General features: G+C 35.3%; 1 protein-coding gene and 1 long non-coding RNA gene across 4 annotated transcripts; both read right to left on the bottom strand.

Moving 5' to 3' along the window:
• Nucleotides 1–733: 733 nt before the first annotated feature.
• Nucleotides 734–11,544, bottom strand: f9a (coagulation factor IXa). 3 transcript variants are annotated; one of them, XM_079630393.1, is made up of 9 exons: nt 11,238–11,544; nt 4,114–4,271; nt 3,792–3,967; nt 3,700–3,724; nt 3,405–3,518; nt 3,197–3,331; nt 2,701–2,993; nt 2,406–2,532; nt 734–1,434 (listed from the first exon to the last, which is right to left on the bottom strand). In XM_079630393.1, exons 2-9 carry the CDS (start codon nt 4,166–4,168, stop codon nt 854–856), a joined length of 1,506 nt encoding a protein of 501 aa, XP_079486519.1. In that variant the 5' UTR covers nt 4,169–4,271; nt 11,238–11,544; the 3' UTR covers nt 734–853. The 3 variants fall into 3 exon arrangements, with proteins under 3 accessions (XP_079486519.1, XP_079486520.1, XP_079486521.1); XM_079630394.1 differs by having other exon boundaries at nt 11,187–11,249; XM_079630395.1 differs by lacking the exon at nt 11,238–11,544 and having other exon boundaries at nt 4,114–4,274.
• On the bottom strand, nt 5,437–8,414 carry LOC307008489. The gene is made up of 4 exons (XR_013799833.1): nt 8,277–8,414; nt 7,693–7,758; nt 7,413–7,501; nt 5,437–6,265 (listed from the first exon to the last, which is right to left on the bottom strand). It is a non-coding gene; the product is annotated as an uncharacterized lncRNA (long non-coding RNA).
• Nucleotides 11,545–16,773: the final 5,229 nt, after the last annotated feature.

Below are 16,773 nucleotides of genomic sequence, written 5' to 3'. Positions count from 1 at the left end.
AGTTTATTGTGTCCATGCTGAATAAAAGTAAAAAATAAATAAAAATAAAATAATATATAAATATTAATTAAAAATCGTACTAAACCGAAACTTTAGAACGGCAGTGTATATAATAATAATAATAATAATAGTTTAATTTACAACTACTAGATTTTTAGACGACTTCGGATTAGAGTCAAAGACACGTATACATCATACACACTAACTGTGTTGTTATCTCCCAGAGACTGGCCTCAAATGATGAAAGGATCTTTCACAGGTGAGATGTGAGTGATCCGATGCCTCCAGTGTTTATGGGGTAAGATCCAGTGATTTTCAGAACTAGGGCACGAGTCTTTTTAAGAACGCTGTTGAAATCTTAAGTAGGTTTCTAGTGTCAGGTATTTTCAGTTATCCCTCCCTCACCTTCCTCTAGTTTTCCCTCTTAATGCGGTGGCAGTTCAAAGCTTGAGGGGCTGCATTTTGTTCCCTATGCTGTCTGAATGAGAGGTTCTAACCAAGACAGTACTTTTCCTTAATAACATGCTTGCTTTCATTAGACCACAGGAGAAAACTGCTACTGGGTATAATTATCGATTATTAAATGTCCTTACGGGACAGTGAAGACACTAAGTCATGAATAATTGATGAAATGCTGCACAGGCTTTCATGATGGAATCTCTCATTGGCCAGCCAAGCCTTAAGGGGCGGAGCATGATTACAATCCATTACAATGGGATCAATGGATTAGGAACAATCAAAACATTTTATTTGACTTGATAAGGCAATATCAACTTAATTATCAATCAAAACCTTTTCTCTCAAGGTTTGAATGTTGCGTTCTCTATGTCTGAGACTTGAAGAGAACTCAAGATCATTGGTCCACATTTGTAGGCAGTATTCCCTTACTAACACCCATCACATGCTGTATCCAACGATAATAGTTCCCAACCTGTGTGTACACACCATACTTCCCTTTCTTAGCACATTCTTCTCCCCAACTGACAATGCCTGTGAGGAACCAGGTGTTGTGGTAGCGCATGACATGAGGTCCTCCGCTGTCCCCCTGACAGGCGTCTTTAGGAGAATCGGAGTATCCCGCACAGAACATGAAGTATGTGATTGGGTCACTGCTGCTTTCCTTACATGCTGTTCTGTCCACATAAGGCAATTCAACCTTCTGTAAAGTCCCTGCACTTCGTCCTTGGAAGCGCAGACGTCCCCAGCCGCTGACAGTGGCCAGAGATCCAGACTGCAGCAGTGAGTTGGAGAAGAGCATGGGTCCCAGGCAGACGGGACGTACCGCTGGAGTAAACCGGACGGGGGTGCGCAGCCGCAACAAGGCAATGTCATGATTGTAGAGGCTTAACTTGGAGTCATAACGGGGATGAGAGATTAAACGGGTGACGTCCAGATTCTGTTCTGTGTCTTCAGTCTTGGAGACGTCATGCTCCCCTGTGAAACATGCTTGTTAATATTATTATGTAAAATATTAAATTGACCTGATAAGCAAAGCTGCATATAAGATAATGTTTTTGGAATTAAGTCTAATTTGCAATTATTCGTACCAAGGCTGCATTTATTTGATGAAAAATACAGTAAAAACAGTAATATTGTGGAATATTATTACAATTTAAAATAAGTTAACAATTTTTGGTTACACTTTATTTTAATGTGTCCTTGTTACAGTGTAATTATACATTTCATTACCGAGTACTGATTTACTACATGTATTTACTATAGGGTTGGTTTAGGGTCAGTTGCATGTGTAATTATGCATAATTCATAGTTATTACTATAGTAACTACATAAAATAGTGTTACCTATTTTAATATATTTTAAAATGTATTTTATTCTAGTGATGGAATTTTCAGCCCACTTTTAAGTGTGTCATGATTCTTCAGAAATCCTTCTAATATGCAGATAATTTTTTTTCTTCAAGATTCTTTGATGAATAGAAAGTTCAAATGAACAGAATTTATTCGGAATGGAAATCTTTCGTAACATTATAAACGACTACTGTAAATTTTTGCCTGTCAAAAGTATTATTTATTTATTTATTTATATTTTTGACTTTTTTGAATGGTAGTGTATATTTGTACATATAGTTTTGTATGAATCACAAAAAAGTCAAAGAAACATAACTCAAGATATATTTTCTAAAAGTCTTTATCATCTTCAAATGATTTTGTGTTTTTATGTCATTTTATTGTGGTGTAAGGATTTAGATACTTTATTAAGAAAGTAATTTTGAAGTGTACAGCCAAATAATGAGTTTGTATTGTATTTTAATTATTTGTAGGTATGTACAGTATACTTTTTACATATTTTATAATGTTATACATTAACATATAAAAATATATACATTTATTTGAATCTGTTTTATTGGCTGTAAAATCCTGCTGATGTTCAGTTGTGGGTCTTACCGACTCTGATGAAGAAGGATCCATTGTGGTTCCCTAGCAGACAGTGTGCTGCAGTGATGACCCATAACGGGCTCAGAATGGAGCCTCCACAGAACACCTGCTGCGTTGAGCTCGACACCAGCGCCACCTACAGATCAGCAGTCAACTGGGATAAATTCCATCATTTTTGGTGCATAAACAGATTGGGTTGTAGTAGATACACAAATAACTCCATAATTTACTCCTAGATTATTTTTTTATACTTCTAGATTACATTTTTTTGACTGTTAAAACCCCTAAACTTTACAGTATTTACCTGCCAAGGGATTTCTCCAGGTAAGGCCGCATTGCCACCAACAATCCGGCTTTTTGGAGCACTTACTGTAGGCGACGTCAAATCCTCAGCAAAATTCCACTTAGGCAGTTTAACACGAGATGGCGAGATTTTCCTTTCTTTCTGTTTAGAATTTGTAGGGATTGTCTGATTGTCCAGTTTGAGTATGTTGATTGTCCTATTGGAAGACTGTGCAGATGTGTTGGTTACAGAGGTGAGGCCACTTGCAAAAGTTTTCATAGCTGTTTTACTAGCTCTGCCACATGGGAACTTCACTGGTAACACATAAAAAACACAAACATGTTTTTTTTTTTTTTTTTTTATGTTTTGCAGGCATTGAAATTGTGCTAGCAGTGTCTTTCTTAATGCCACTTCTGGTATTTCGTCATATAATACTGTATATGAGAAGCTTTAAGAATGAAAGTAGCCCTTTAAGATGTTTTTGGAGCAATCCGGATAAAAGATGTAAATAAATCACCTATAGGCTCACACTTGAATCCGTCTTCTGTGAGTTTGTATCCGGATGCACACTGACACTCTGTCCAGCGAAGCTCCAGCAGAACACAGAAATGCTCACAGCCACCATTATCAACATCACACTTTTTGGCAGTCACTGAGAAACAGAACAAAACATCTTTTAACGTTGTGAACATTCAGCGCTTGAGGAAAGCGAGATCCCGTCTAACCTATTTCGCAGCTTTTTCCGACAAAGCCTGGCAGACAGTTACAGGCGTATGTGCCCATCTGGTCCTCACATGTGCCTCGGTTCTGACAGGGTGATGATTTACACTGGTCCCCATCTAACAAACAGGATCATTTGTCAACAACTGGTCTTTTTTCATATGGTATTAATATCCAGTTCAAATATTACAGCCTACAATCATTTGTTTGTCTTTAAGTGCCGCAGAAATCAAAACACATCTCCACTGCCTCGCCGTTTAGAGTAAGCAAATATAAAAGTTAATGATTTAACAGGCTTACCAACATAACTCGGCCAAAACTCCATCTGAAAAACACATTTGCCGTGTTACACAATGCAATGATAAATGACGAACCACAACTTATCTACTCACTGTCTTTTCATCATTTTCAAAGGCTTCTCTGGCCTCCTCCAGGACACACTTCTCCTCCATACACTCCCTCTCCACATTCCCCTTCAGAAACTCCTCAAACCATCCTGTGTTTGCCCGTCTGCGTCTCCACAAAATGCTGTCAGCTTTCTCCCCATCTAGGAAAACTGAACTTGGGGCTGTATCAGAGTTTGAGAGTAACTAATCTTTACTAGAGGGGAACTACTGAAAGCGTACGTGTCAATTAACCCTCAGAGAGTCAGAAGGCAAATGCCAAGTCTTTCAGAAGTCAGATTTATGAGGTAAATAGTTGTGTAGGTCTTACCTGTGAATGCCTGCGTCAAAATACATGGGAAAAGAACAAGAATGAATGAAGCCATACGTCAAAGCAAATTCAGTCCCTTATTATTCCACAGTGAGCTGACAAATAACCTGATCCTACGCTCCAAAGTACATCTGTCAACCACACTGGCACAGGACATGCTGTTTGAGTAACAGAAATAAAATAGAACAAAATAAAATTTATTTTACTGAACATTTCACAATCACAATTAAAGTTAATGTTTGAAAATCAAAATTTATACCATTTTACTATCATTATGTTTTCCAATTCAGGGTCCAGTCAAATTTAATGTTAACTGTTTTAAATAATTATTATTTGGGGTTTTTACATTCACCACTATTTGTTGTTATGTTTGTACTATTTTATTTTGCTTTATGAAGAAGACTAGTGTAATATGTAAATCTCAGATATGCTGTTAACATATTTTATTTTAGTATACCCTTGTGAAAAAAAAGTGCACTTTAGTGTACTTTTATAAAGTGTACTTATTACACAAATAATATACTTTAAAAGTATACACTTAAGTGTGAATTAAATGCAATCTTTTGGGCGCACTTAATGCACATTAAGTATAATTAATTTCAAATTTATTACATATTAAGTTGAAATAAAATGCAATAAGTTGCCATTAAGAGTGATTTTTTGGAACAACTTAAGTGGGACTTTAATACAACTTTATATCTACTTTCATAATTGCTTCTAGTGTCTTTAAAATATACTTAAAGTGCACTACACAATATACTGACACGCAATTAATGTGAACTAAAATATACTTTAATGTCAGTTAAAAATACACTTAAGTGTGAATTAAATGTATTGTTTTGGGCGCACTCAATGCACATTAAGTGTAATTAATTTCAAATGTATCACATATTAAGTTGAAATAAAATGCAATGAGTTGCCATTAAGAGTGATTTTTTGGAACAAAAGTGGGACTTTAATACAACTTTATATCTACTTTCATTACAGCTTCTAGTGTCTTTAAAATATACTTTAAGTGCACTACACAATATACTGACACGCAATTAATGTGAACTAAAATATACTTTAATGTCAGTTAAAAATACACTTAAGTGTGAATTAAATGTATTGTTTTGGGCGCACTCAATGCACATTAAGTGTAATTAATTTCAAATGTATCACATATTAAGTTGAAATAAAATGCAATAAGTTGCCATTAAGAGTGATTTTTTGGAACAACTTAAGTGGGACTTTAATACAACTTTATATCTACTTTCATTACAGCTTCTAGTGTCTTTAAAATATACTTTAAGGGCACTACACAATATACTGACACGCAATTAATGTGAACTAAAATATACTTTAATGTAATATACATGTACATCGTTCGTTATATAATTAAATACATTTATAATTAAAAAATTTTATAATAAAGTTGTAATTTAGTACATTTCAAATTTTAATAAAAAAAAATCTCTTAATAACCTAGTTACAATCAAAAGAAACACTATACATAAACACAAACAGTTACAACACTTTAACTCCTTTAGAAAGAGTCTGGAGGACAATGAAGCTTATATGCACAATCATTTTCTTCCTCAAATACCCTAAACATCACAGAAAACATTATGCATTTTTACATTTTCAGAAAACATTCTGTATGATATATAATATTGTTTTTGTTTCCATGTAATTTACTGGTACTACTACTTTTGGGGTAATTTGGTCCCCATAAAAAAAACACATACACATACACACACACACACACACGCACGCACACACACACACCTAATATTAACAAAGATGAATAAATACAGTAAATAAATTCTTCATTGTTAGTTCATTTTGGCTAATGTATAAACTAATGTTAGCAAATGAGACTTAATATTAAAGTAAAAATATTAAAGCTCTTAAACCTTTACTAGCACCAACAGAACCAAATGGTTTCTTCTAAAATCTTACTCAATTACAGTGAATGTAAGTTTGTCTAAAAACAAAAAACAAAACAAAATCTGAAGAACTCCAACGGCATAAAAACAAGAAAACCAAAATCGTTTGTCACCAAATGTTTTGAAGTTGTTGGAAAGTGCTGTTTATGTCTATGTCCCAGAAGCTCTCCAGAGTATATGTGAATGGAAATGTTCCAGAGAAGCAGGAAAGTCAGAAAAAATACCTTGAAGAAAGAAAACAAAAACAGAAGGAAAACAATTGTTTATAAAAACAGATCCAGTCCATTATTATATTTGGCTCAATTGAATGAAAGTGATAGATATACAGTTGCGCTTTAAAGTTATACACCTTGCAGTATCTGCAAAATGTTAATAATTATAGTAATAAGAGGGATAACAAAAAATTGTGTTCTCTTTTTATTTAGTACTGCCCTGATGAAGCAGTTTATTCATTCCCCAATCAAATGTCAAAACATTTTCGTCATAGTTGTCGTCATTTAAAACTGGTTTTTATTTAGTTATCCTCTCGTTTTCGTCTGTGAAAAAATGTCGGTGACGAAAATAATGATACAAATTATTCGTCATTAGTAACATTGCAAGATGGCTGTGGATGAACACCAGTTGTTTGAAACAGCTTTGGCCGCTACAATGAACGAGTTAGACTTTTATCTAAAAGAGGAACCGAAGACGGTGCTCGAAACGTTCCTTTGCAAGAAGGATGTTTTTATTGTTTTGCCGGCAAAGACATTGCTGGCAAGAGTCTAATCTACCAGTTAGCTCCGCTGGTAGCTAGGCGTATGGGGCTTAGTTGTGATTGGTCGTACTAGTATTATCCAATTGCGTGCAGTGAGATTTTCAAATACATGCTTGGTGCCGCCCCTCGAGTTGGGTGATTTATATTACTCAATGCCAGACCCTTAATCTTTCGGATTTGGGTCTGGATTTCCAGGCTAGCAGTTCCTGGATGTTAAAGTTGAATTTACTGTCCAATTCGAACCACTGAATTTGCGAAGCGGAAACATTTTTTTGACCGAAAATCACCTGTTAAATATTATAGGTTGTATTTTTAAACCATTTGAATATTTTTGAAGTAAAATATTAAAGGTGAATATGGATTATTGGATTTTTAATAATGAAAATGGGTTTGAAATGTTTTTAATCGAAATATTCACAGCTTAAATTTCAACCCAATGCAATCCCTAAAAATACAATGCATTAAAATGCAAGCATAGTTAATGCAATGCATTTTTTTTTTTCAAGTAGTGCAATTCAACAGGCTTTTTTGTTTCAAAAACATTTGCCATTATTTTACTTCCATACCCAAGACCCATGCAAACGTTTCCTCATCTTGGCTTGTAAGTTTCAGCTTACCGTGCAAATCTTCATGAAGGATGTTCCTGTATTTACTGGTACCACGGTTGACACAGCAATTCTGCGGCCCTCTTCCTTTGGTTTGATACCTGTAAAATATATGATGATTATAGGGGCATCTGTAAATGCACAGGTGGGAATTTATTACTTACAAATGGAGAAGATTTCAAGTATTTAAAAGCTATAGGGATAGTAAGTGACTTGATAGCAGTGTTTCAGCTTGATCAGGGTGTGCTGTCTGTGCAACAATTCATGACAAATTATGTAACGTTAACATCACCTCATCAATAAAGGCCTGTGATTCCACACCGCTTGCACTGTATCTCCAATCACAAATGAACTGATCCTGCAAATGAACGTGTAACTCCAGATAAGCACAAAAAAATAACATATTCCAAAACAAATAGTAACTGAACAACTCACTCTTCAAATGCAAAAATAAAAAAATAATGCTACATTACAAGCATTATTTCTAGAGTGATATATTAAATATTTATGGTGGTTATAACATTGATTATATGTATTAAATGTATATAAATGTCTTCGAGTGTTACAATATTGGATCTGTATTTAGCAAATTTGTCATTTAGTAATGTTTAAATGATTTAAAAAGTCGGTTTAATTAAATTATATATTTTTTCAGCAGCCAAATTCGTCGAACACACCCACACGCGAACATATTATGATGTAAGAAATTATTAGAATGCAATCATAGATAAATTATTGAAAAACTGATTAATTCACCTCCCGAGTCTATTGCGTCTGTCTGCGATGAAAATAATGTAATGTGTTACACTCTCGCAATAACAACTGCCATGTTACGGTGAAAATCTTAAAATAAAGAAAGCATCAAGATATACTTACTTGACTCATTATTGCAGTATAACGTCTCATCTGTAATCAAACGTGGCGTTCTCTTCCTGATTGCGCAGCTTCAGTTTCCTTTCCTCACGAATCGCGATTACAGAAACATAACAGTGCATTTTTCAAACTCTAGTGAAGTAGTGCGTCATCGTGACGTAGTATTTCTGGCGCATGCGCATTAAATAAAGTTAATATATTTCATGCATGGTTATATATTTCAGCTTTTTAATTTCTGTTCAAACTCATTGTGTTGTTAGACTCTGTAAGTTCACAAAACTTGATTCATTCACCTAACTAAAAGTCAATCATTTTTATAGTGTAGTGTAGTCTAATTTAAATTAAATGTATTTTAACTGAATTTAAATGCAATTTAATTTTGTTTAGATTTGTTTAACTTTGCTCACAACTAAATGTGTTTAATTTACTTAGATCAACATAATGATATTAAAAGTATTCTCTACACAGATGTAAAGTACAATACATTAATATTACATTAAGAACTCCTCTCATAAATTACATTTTATTGTCAAATATTATGTAGAAAACTGACACTTTTAATTGAGTTCATAGAGCAGAAGCTGGTGATAAAAATGTCAACAATAAGTTGTACTGGAGTATACTGTATAAACAAATGTATTGCAGTTTAGAGGAAAAATACATTTCAAGTGCATTAATGCACACAATATATTATAGACTAAACACATTTAAAATACATCAACAAAATAATTAGTAAACACACTTGAGTTGAAATTAAAAACAATTATTTTTTTCATATTTTCCATTAAAATTATTCTTTTATTTAGTATATTAGTCAATACATCAAAATAACTGTTTAAGTAAAACTTAATTAGACATTATTACAACGTGCCTTTTTAAAACATGCACTTACGTGTGTTTAGAAATATTGTGATGAAAGTGTACTTACTTTAAGTTAAACTTAATTAGACATTATTACAAAGTGCATTTGTAAAAAGTGCACTTAAGTGTGTTTATAAATATTGTGATGAAAGTGTACTTACTTTAAGTTAAACTTAATTAGACATTATAACAAAGTGCATTTGTAAAAAGTACACTTAAGTGTGTTTATAAATATTGTGATGAAAGTGTACTTACTTTAAGGTAAACTTAATTAGACATTATTACAAAGTGCATTTGTAAAAAGTGCACTTAAGTGTGTTAAGAAATATTGTGATGAAAGTGTACTTACTTTAAGTTAAACTTAATTAGACATTATTACAAAGTGCATTTGTAAAAAGTGCACTTAAGTGTGTTAAGAAATATTGTGATGAAAGTGTACTTACTTTAAGTTACACTTAATTAGACATTATTACAAAGTGCATTTGTAAAAAGTGCACTTAAGTGTGTTAAGAAATATTGTGATGAAAGTGTACTTACTTTAAGTTAAACTTAATTAGATATTATTACAAAGTGCATTTGTAAAAAGTGCACTTAAGTGTGTTAAGAAATATTGTGATGAAAGTGTACTTACTTTAAGTTAAACTTAATTAGACATTATTACAAAGTGCATTTGTAAAAAGTGCACTTAAGTGTGTTAAGAAATATTGTGATGAAAGTGTACTTACTTTAAGTTAAACTTAATTAGACATTATTACAAAGTGCATTTGTAAAAAGTGCACTTAAGTGTGTTAAGAAATATTGTGATGAAAGTGTACTTACTTTAAGTTAAGCTTAATTAGACATTATTACAAAGTGCATTTGTAAAAAGTGCACTTAAGTGTGTTAAGAAATATTGTGATGAAAGTGTACTTACTTTAAGTTAAACTTAATTAGACATTATTACAAAGTGCATTTGTAAAAAGTGCACTTAAGTGTGTTAAGAAATATTGTCATTAAAGTGCATTCCCTTTAAGTACACTTAAGTGGTATTTCATTTGAACTATATTATATTATCTGCAAGTGCACTTTTCAAAAAGTATACTTTTATGATATTAAGCACAAAAAAAGAACGCTTTCAATACAATTAAGCACACTTCTTTTTCACAAGGGTAATGCCAATGCAAATATTTAATAATGATAATAATTTATGCATTTAAATTCAATAACATGTGTTTTACTTTGTAGTATTTATAATATTACATTTAATATTTTCCCACACAATATAGATGGATTTTTATACATGGGTTTTAGCCTATATTTTTAGATCATGTTCGGGAGTCCTTGGCGTGAAAAAGATTCAAAATCAAATCTCCACCAGATGGCGCTGCTGCTCCAATGACTAGATCGATAACGTGACTGTTAGGTAGTTTTTACTTCTTGAAACAGTTTAGCATTTACTGATTTCCTATTTCACTAGTAGAGAAAAGAGATGACGCTATAATGCAATGAAGTACGCAACATCGTGTAGGCCTATTATTTCTTCCACACACAGATGGGCCCTGGCTGTATTAGGACTGTGGGAGGGGCTGAATCATGTTGGAGATCAGCCCAGTCTACGCTTCAGTTCACTGTAAGTGCTCTTGGTGTCTTATCCCATGGGAATTTGTTATCTTCTCAGATGGAGCTTTCTTATCGACTGTGGGCTCTTCGTTTTCATCCATGATCCATTACGAGGCTGAATTATTCATTTCTAAGTAATTAACACTGGTCATCAATCCCACTGTATGAGTGCCAATCAATCTGTAACTGAGATTTTTCATTGCTGTGATGGGCTTTGGCTCGCAGACTCTCAAGGAGCAATCAACAGACTGTTATTACAGCTATAAGAGCAGCATGACTACATCACTCAAAACTTTTTTTCATTACAGCACTTGCTTGGAAAAGCTTTACCCCCATTTAAGCCTTGAATGAATTCACAGGCATTTTTAAAACCAACATCACCAGTCAATGAAGCTGAATTCTGAACGCAGAGCTAGCTATATCAGACAACACGAATAAAAAGTACAGATTTACCATGTTTGAAAAATGTGCAGGTTTCTACCATTGCGCTCTGGAACACTTAACTGTTATTGGTCCAAGGTGTTTTTCCGCCTGCGGCCCGAGATGCTGGTTGGCTCCAGCCTCCCGTGACCCTAGGAGTATAACCGGTGTGGTGGAGAATGAATGATGGTCTATCATCGCGCCATCCCCGATGTCCATCTAGGTGCGCAGCGTTCATGTATGTTCACGTTCCGTTTCAGGCAGCACAACTGCCGCCATCTCGCGTCTCAGTTATCGATTATAGAGAACGTTACCTCCGACGATTTCGGTAGCCGAATATACCTTATTCACAGCAGCGCCATCTTTGATTTTTTTTAACGGAAATGAAAGCGATGCTGTCAGGGATAGTTGACATAAGTTACATCTCTCCAGTGTGTTGTAGGCCTACTTTTATTTAATGTGTTTTTTTGATTGCTCTGCTGACACTGCAAAAATATATATTTTATATATTTATATAAAAAAATATAAATAAGAAATTTCAGTAGACAAAAAACTTTTGGAGTTTTGGAAAATACAGCTTTTTACAGCGAATGCCATTGAGAACACGGTAAGGCCTTCGGTATTGTGGACTTAGGGCTGCCGCGTGCGTGTCTGTTACAGTTGATGACACGGTGTCCCATTTGTCATTTTAGCAGAAGGGTGCTCGTGAGTAAGTAATAAAAACGCCTCTGGTACCTTCCATGTACCACAGCGTTAGCTAGCGTTACACTTTTTTCAGCTAAGGTTGCAAACGTCAAGGTGTGAAGAACTTTTCATTACACAATGGGACACACATGCTGGCTGAGTCCAAAATAGCATACTGCTGGGTACTTATTTTGAAATAAGTTTTAACGTTACTTCGCATCGCAACTGCTAAAACCGTAGGCTATGTTCTAAAAAGCATGGATGATAGTATGATTGTAATTTGGACGTACTACATCCGTCATGTTGTCATTACCAGTGTCAGTTGCGTTGCTTCACTGTCATTCACAAATCCTCTCCCGTGGCTTCATGGGATAGTAAAGTGTCCATCGTATGTACACTTCAGAGTATTCCCGGGTGTATTAAGTCATCCGGGTACTTTTTGCCCACATTCTTTTACCCCAAATCTCACGTTTTCAGGGGAGATGAGTTTCTGAACGTGATGCATGATGGGATACGCTTAGCTTTACAGATGAACACAGAGTAAATCTTATCCTTGATACCAAGCAGGTGCGAAGACTGTGTAATGTTGTAAGATTAAAGCAGGACAGGTTGGTGTGGTTATGTGGAGCATGTGGGAACTGCAGCTGGTTTATAACACAGCACCATTGATTCCAGCAGTGATGTGCGTCTGTCTGCTGGGAATTGGTGCCGTCTCCAATTAGATTAGAGGCTACTGCAGAAAATAATAAAGATGTGACGCCTGTTCAGTGCAATCGATTATGGAGAGCATCTTCTCTCTGGGGAGGTAAGCAGATCGCAGAGGTCCCAAGACTTGTGAACTCTGCACAAGGCAGCGTAGCTCATTAAAGTCCCCAAGCCATTTGTACAAACTTATTTTTGGCCTCGAAAAGCACCTGACTGGGTGTATCATAAAGTGCAGTTAGAAGGGATGAAGAGAGAGAGATAAAGGGCTGCGAATTTCGCAATGTTAAGTATCAGGAAATTATAACAGGTGCAAGACTGAAAAGTTGTCAGATGCTTCAAGTGTTCCCATGATCCACACTGCATTATTAAATGAATAGTTTCTTCATTATGTTCTCACCCTCGTGTCGTTTCAAACCAATGTAGTTTCTATTGTTGAACTCAAAAGGAGATGTTAGACATAAAGCTATTGTTTGACTTAAGAAGACTTGGAATATGACATGAGTGAATTTCTGTCATGACAACTCTTGAGTGTTTGGCATTGTAATGGGTATGACAATATTGATATATTTGGTCTTGGCGGAAGAGATCTCCTACGCTGCTGCTATTACGCACATGACACGCTGCAGTGAGCAAAGACATGCTGCTGGTGTACGGTATATCTGTATCTATGCAGGTGGAGCTGGGGAAGTTGGAGGGTTTCTGAAAGTGAGCTGCACTGCTACAGCAAATGCTAGTATTTGAAGGTTGACCACACGAGCTCATCGGCTATTGATACAGCAGGAACCATTCAGCTTTGCCCTATAGAGAATGATGCAAGCAGGTTGAGTTGAGGACCTATTATCTGCTCCATCTAGAGTTTCATGACATAACTTTGTATATCTCGCTTTCTGATATACTATGACTATTGCTGGCAAGTACATTTAATGTTCCTCATTTAAAGTTGCTTTGGATAAAAGCATCTGGTAAATTAATAAATGTACAGATCATTTTTATGCTACTTTAAGTAGTTTTTTCCCTGCCATTTGTAGAGCTTGACATGCCCTTTCGTTTGTAAGGAATATTTTTCCCAACATCTTTTGTGTTCCATGGAAGAAAGAACGCACAGATTTGAAACAACATGTGGGTGAGTAAATTATGACAATACATTTTTTTAAAGAATTATTCCTTTAATAAGCCTGGCACAAAGGTACTTATTTATAGCATTATATTGAATGTGTCAATTTAGTATCATGCACATTTAGTACATGTTACGTGTAGATTAAGTATATTGTATATTGAAGTTGTTTTAGATGATACAGTACTTTTAATAAAACCGCAAACTGAGGTTGAGTTGCACATGAATTTCTTCCTTTAGTGAGATTGATTATTCTCCAGAAACGGTGAGGCAGCAAGCCAGACCATATATAGCAGTGAACATCACAGTGAACAGTGAGAACAGAGAAACATCACACCAACAGGAAACGGCACAGTGAAGACCGAGAAAGGTTGTAATTACTTCACTTTGCTTTGTACGTTTTTGGAAGAAAGAGAGAAAAATAAACTTTGCACCATCTCAGACGAATGCAGACAGCCTAAGAATAGCAGACTGTCTGAGAATAACCTTCACATAACTCGCGCACCACAATCTCTGGATTAGCATTGACTCACCAACTAAGTCCTTACTTTTTTCCTCCCTCTGTGAGAGCGCAATACGGACATCAGTCACTCCACACCGTGTGTTTACCCTGCTACAGGGGAGCGTGTGTGGGTGTGTTTTCAATCATAGTGGCATTATGAACCAAAGCTATTATTTATGCAAATTATATATCATTTTATTGAAGAATCACTTGCAGAACTCTTTGCCCTCTTGCCCTCCTTTGGGTCATGCACTGGGCTACAAGTCTTGATTTCTGCTTCTGAACTAACCCTCTAACCACTTTATCGAAGTAATCTCAAGATTATAAAAAAATTAGGTGCTGTAAAATAAAATAATAATAAATGAAATAAAGAAGAATAAATTATTTAACTCTGTTGTTATCAGTGTTATTTTCGTGTTGTTTATATTGTATTCATTAATGTTTTGAATCGTCTTTTATTTTATTTCCATTTTTTATAAACTTTTCTGTGATTTTAGTAGTTAAACTTATTTTTAAATTTCAATTTTTTTTATTATAATATAATATTTCAAATAGCAAATTACATCATTTAAAAATAATGTTTTAAATGATGTAATTTGAAAAAAAAAATGTTTACATCAAATTTAAAATGAATAAATTAAAATTGTATATTTTTTATATCAATGGCCTAAAAAGTGGCCTAGCCAACATCTCAGTTGTATTCTTTGACCTGAGAATTAGGTGCAACCTAATATATTTATGTACAGTAGCACTGGTTCCTCAAATAACAAAATGTGGGGGGAAATTGGTATCTGTCAATGATGTTTCAGTGTGTTCAATCAGTTTGGATCGTGACTAATGAACGATTGTCTAATCGGTCATGCTTGACATGTGTCATGACATGAAAGCATCCCATTTATTTTCTAAAGGTGAGTATGGGGGCATTTACTGCTGCCGGCTCTAACATCTGTCTCCCTTTCCACCATTAAATCACGGAACACTCCCGACTCCCTTTCTGTGGGTGCTGTTATAAATGGAACAACGGCAGGCTTGAAGAATCGGCCCATGCCTTATATAGTCTCCTGGACGTGGCCATTGACATTAATCTGGTATTTGTTCGAGTGCACCTCTGTTAATTAGCACAGTCTTTCTGTGAGTCTGAAAGGGTAATGCTTCACACCCACGGCCCCAGTGCACCACTCCAGCCCGGCCCCATCTAAGCAGCTGACATTTAAACAATCTGCTTGATATTTAGTAGGAGGATGAAAAGAAATAGCCACTTTATGTGTGCTCAAAACCGTAAACACATTTCTTTTAACTTTGTCCCTCTTTCTCTCTCTCTCTCTCAATCTACAGACTAGCCGTGCTTCATGATATTGGAAGGGATATTGGATGTACTTTTTAAACGTATCACTAAAACTTTTTTTGGGACTCTATTAATTCCTTCTAATTAATTCTCACAGTTCATTGGCACAGTCCCGTATCATTGGCATTACACTATGATTATCCCACCTCCACAATCAGTACCTAGTGATTAAAATGGAAGCACAAATGCCTAAACAGTGTCATGGCTCCCATGTAATTCTACGATGACCCAATTCACAAGTATCCAAACATTTTTAAATGCAGGACTAATTTTTGGACTGCATGGCAGATAATGTCCCACAAAGACTCCTCCCCACAATATGATATTCTGCTAAGCTGTTAAATTTTAGAATGTTCTCAGACCACCGGGATTCATCAAATGCCAAAACAAGACAATCGCGCATACTTTGTTCATTCATTATCACGAAGAAAAGTTCACATTGTGCCTAACAAAATATCACAGAATCTTTTTATTCCTCTAGTTTCTTCCCGAGTGTGTTTTTCCAGCCCTCTGCAGCTCTGCTGTTTGGACAAGTTTTCTGGGGATCAGTCAGGCCAGAGCTCCTCAGCTCCAAACCCTCCAGGACAGGCCTACAATAAAGCCTAATGTTTACCCATGGAATGTTAAACAGAACTCTGCAGCGGAGATGGAGGAGTACCGAGAAAGAGACAAGAGGGAGATAGAGAAAGGTAGGGAATCATGCCTGTTCATGTCAGGGGATATTTCATGTGTCAAGCTCAGGTTAACTAATTGACAGAAAGAAAGAAAAAGTGTTTCTGCCCTGGCCTTTCCTTATCTCTTAAAGCTATCCAGACTCAGTCCAAATCTGATTTTTGTGCATATCTGATTGAAATCCGAAGTGTGAATCACATGAAATACATTCAAATGTGGTTTGAAATTATCCTGAATTCGTCATACTCATATTCTAGGCAGAATGTGAGTCTGATACTGGTCCATTGGGCTTTGATTATGAGGCGTGTCTTAACCGAACCAGGAAAAAAATAACTCTGCACTCAATTGGATAGACCTACAACCAATCAGAGCAACGCAGTGAGTGATGTTGAGTGACACATAGTTGTCAACAGAGCTAAAATGCACGAACGCTGGAAGAAGTAGTAAATTATTGTGTAAACGATCTTTGCCGTTGTTGTAAAAATAAAAAATGAAGAATTCGCGGAGTACTTACAAGCACGACTAGCATTTTTGAGAGAAATACAAAAGGTGTATGTATATACGAACAAGTTCTCCGTTTAGCATTAGATCTCGACAA

Source organism: Phoxinus phoxinus (assembly GCF_949152265.1).
Source record: "Phoxinus phoxinus genome assembly, chromosome: 12".
In the NCBI taxonomy this organism is placed as follows: Eukaryota; Metazoa; Chordata; class Actinopteri; order Cypriniformes; family Leuciscidae; genus Phoxinus; species Phoxinus phoxinus.
Note: the sequence above shows the minus strand (reverse complement) of the source record. Positions and strands in the feature narration are given on the sequence as shown.

Bases quoted from the DNA above. Each gene is read 5' to 3' on its own strand.
- f9a (XM_079630393.1), bottom strand. From the start codon at position 4,168: ATGGCTTCATTCATTCTTGTTCTTTTCCCATGTATTTTGACGCAGGCA. The intron at 3,725-3,791 runs GTGAGTAGATAA...TGTGTTTTTCAG, and splicing joins TTGAAAATGATGAAAAGACA to ATGGAGTTTTGGCCGAGTTA. The intron at 2,994-3,196 runs GTGATTTATTTA...ATGTGTTACCAG, and splicing joins ATTCAAGTGTGAGCCTATAG to TGAAGTTCCCATGTGGCAGA.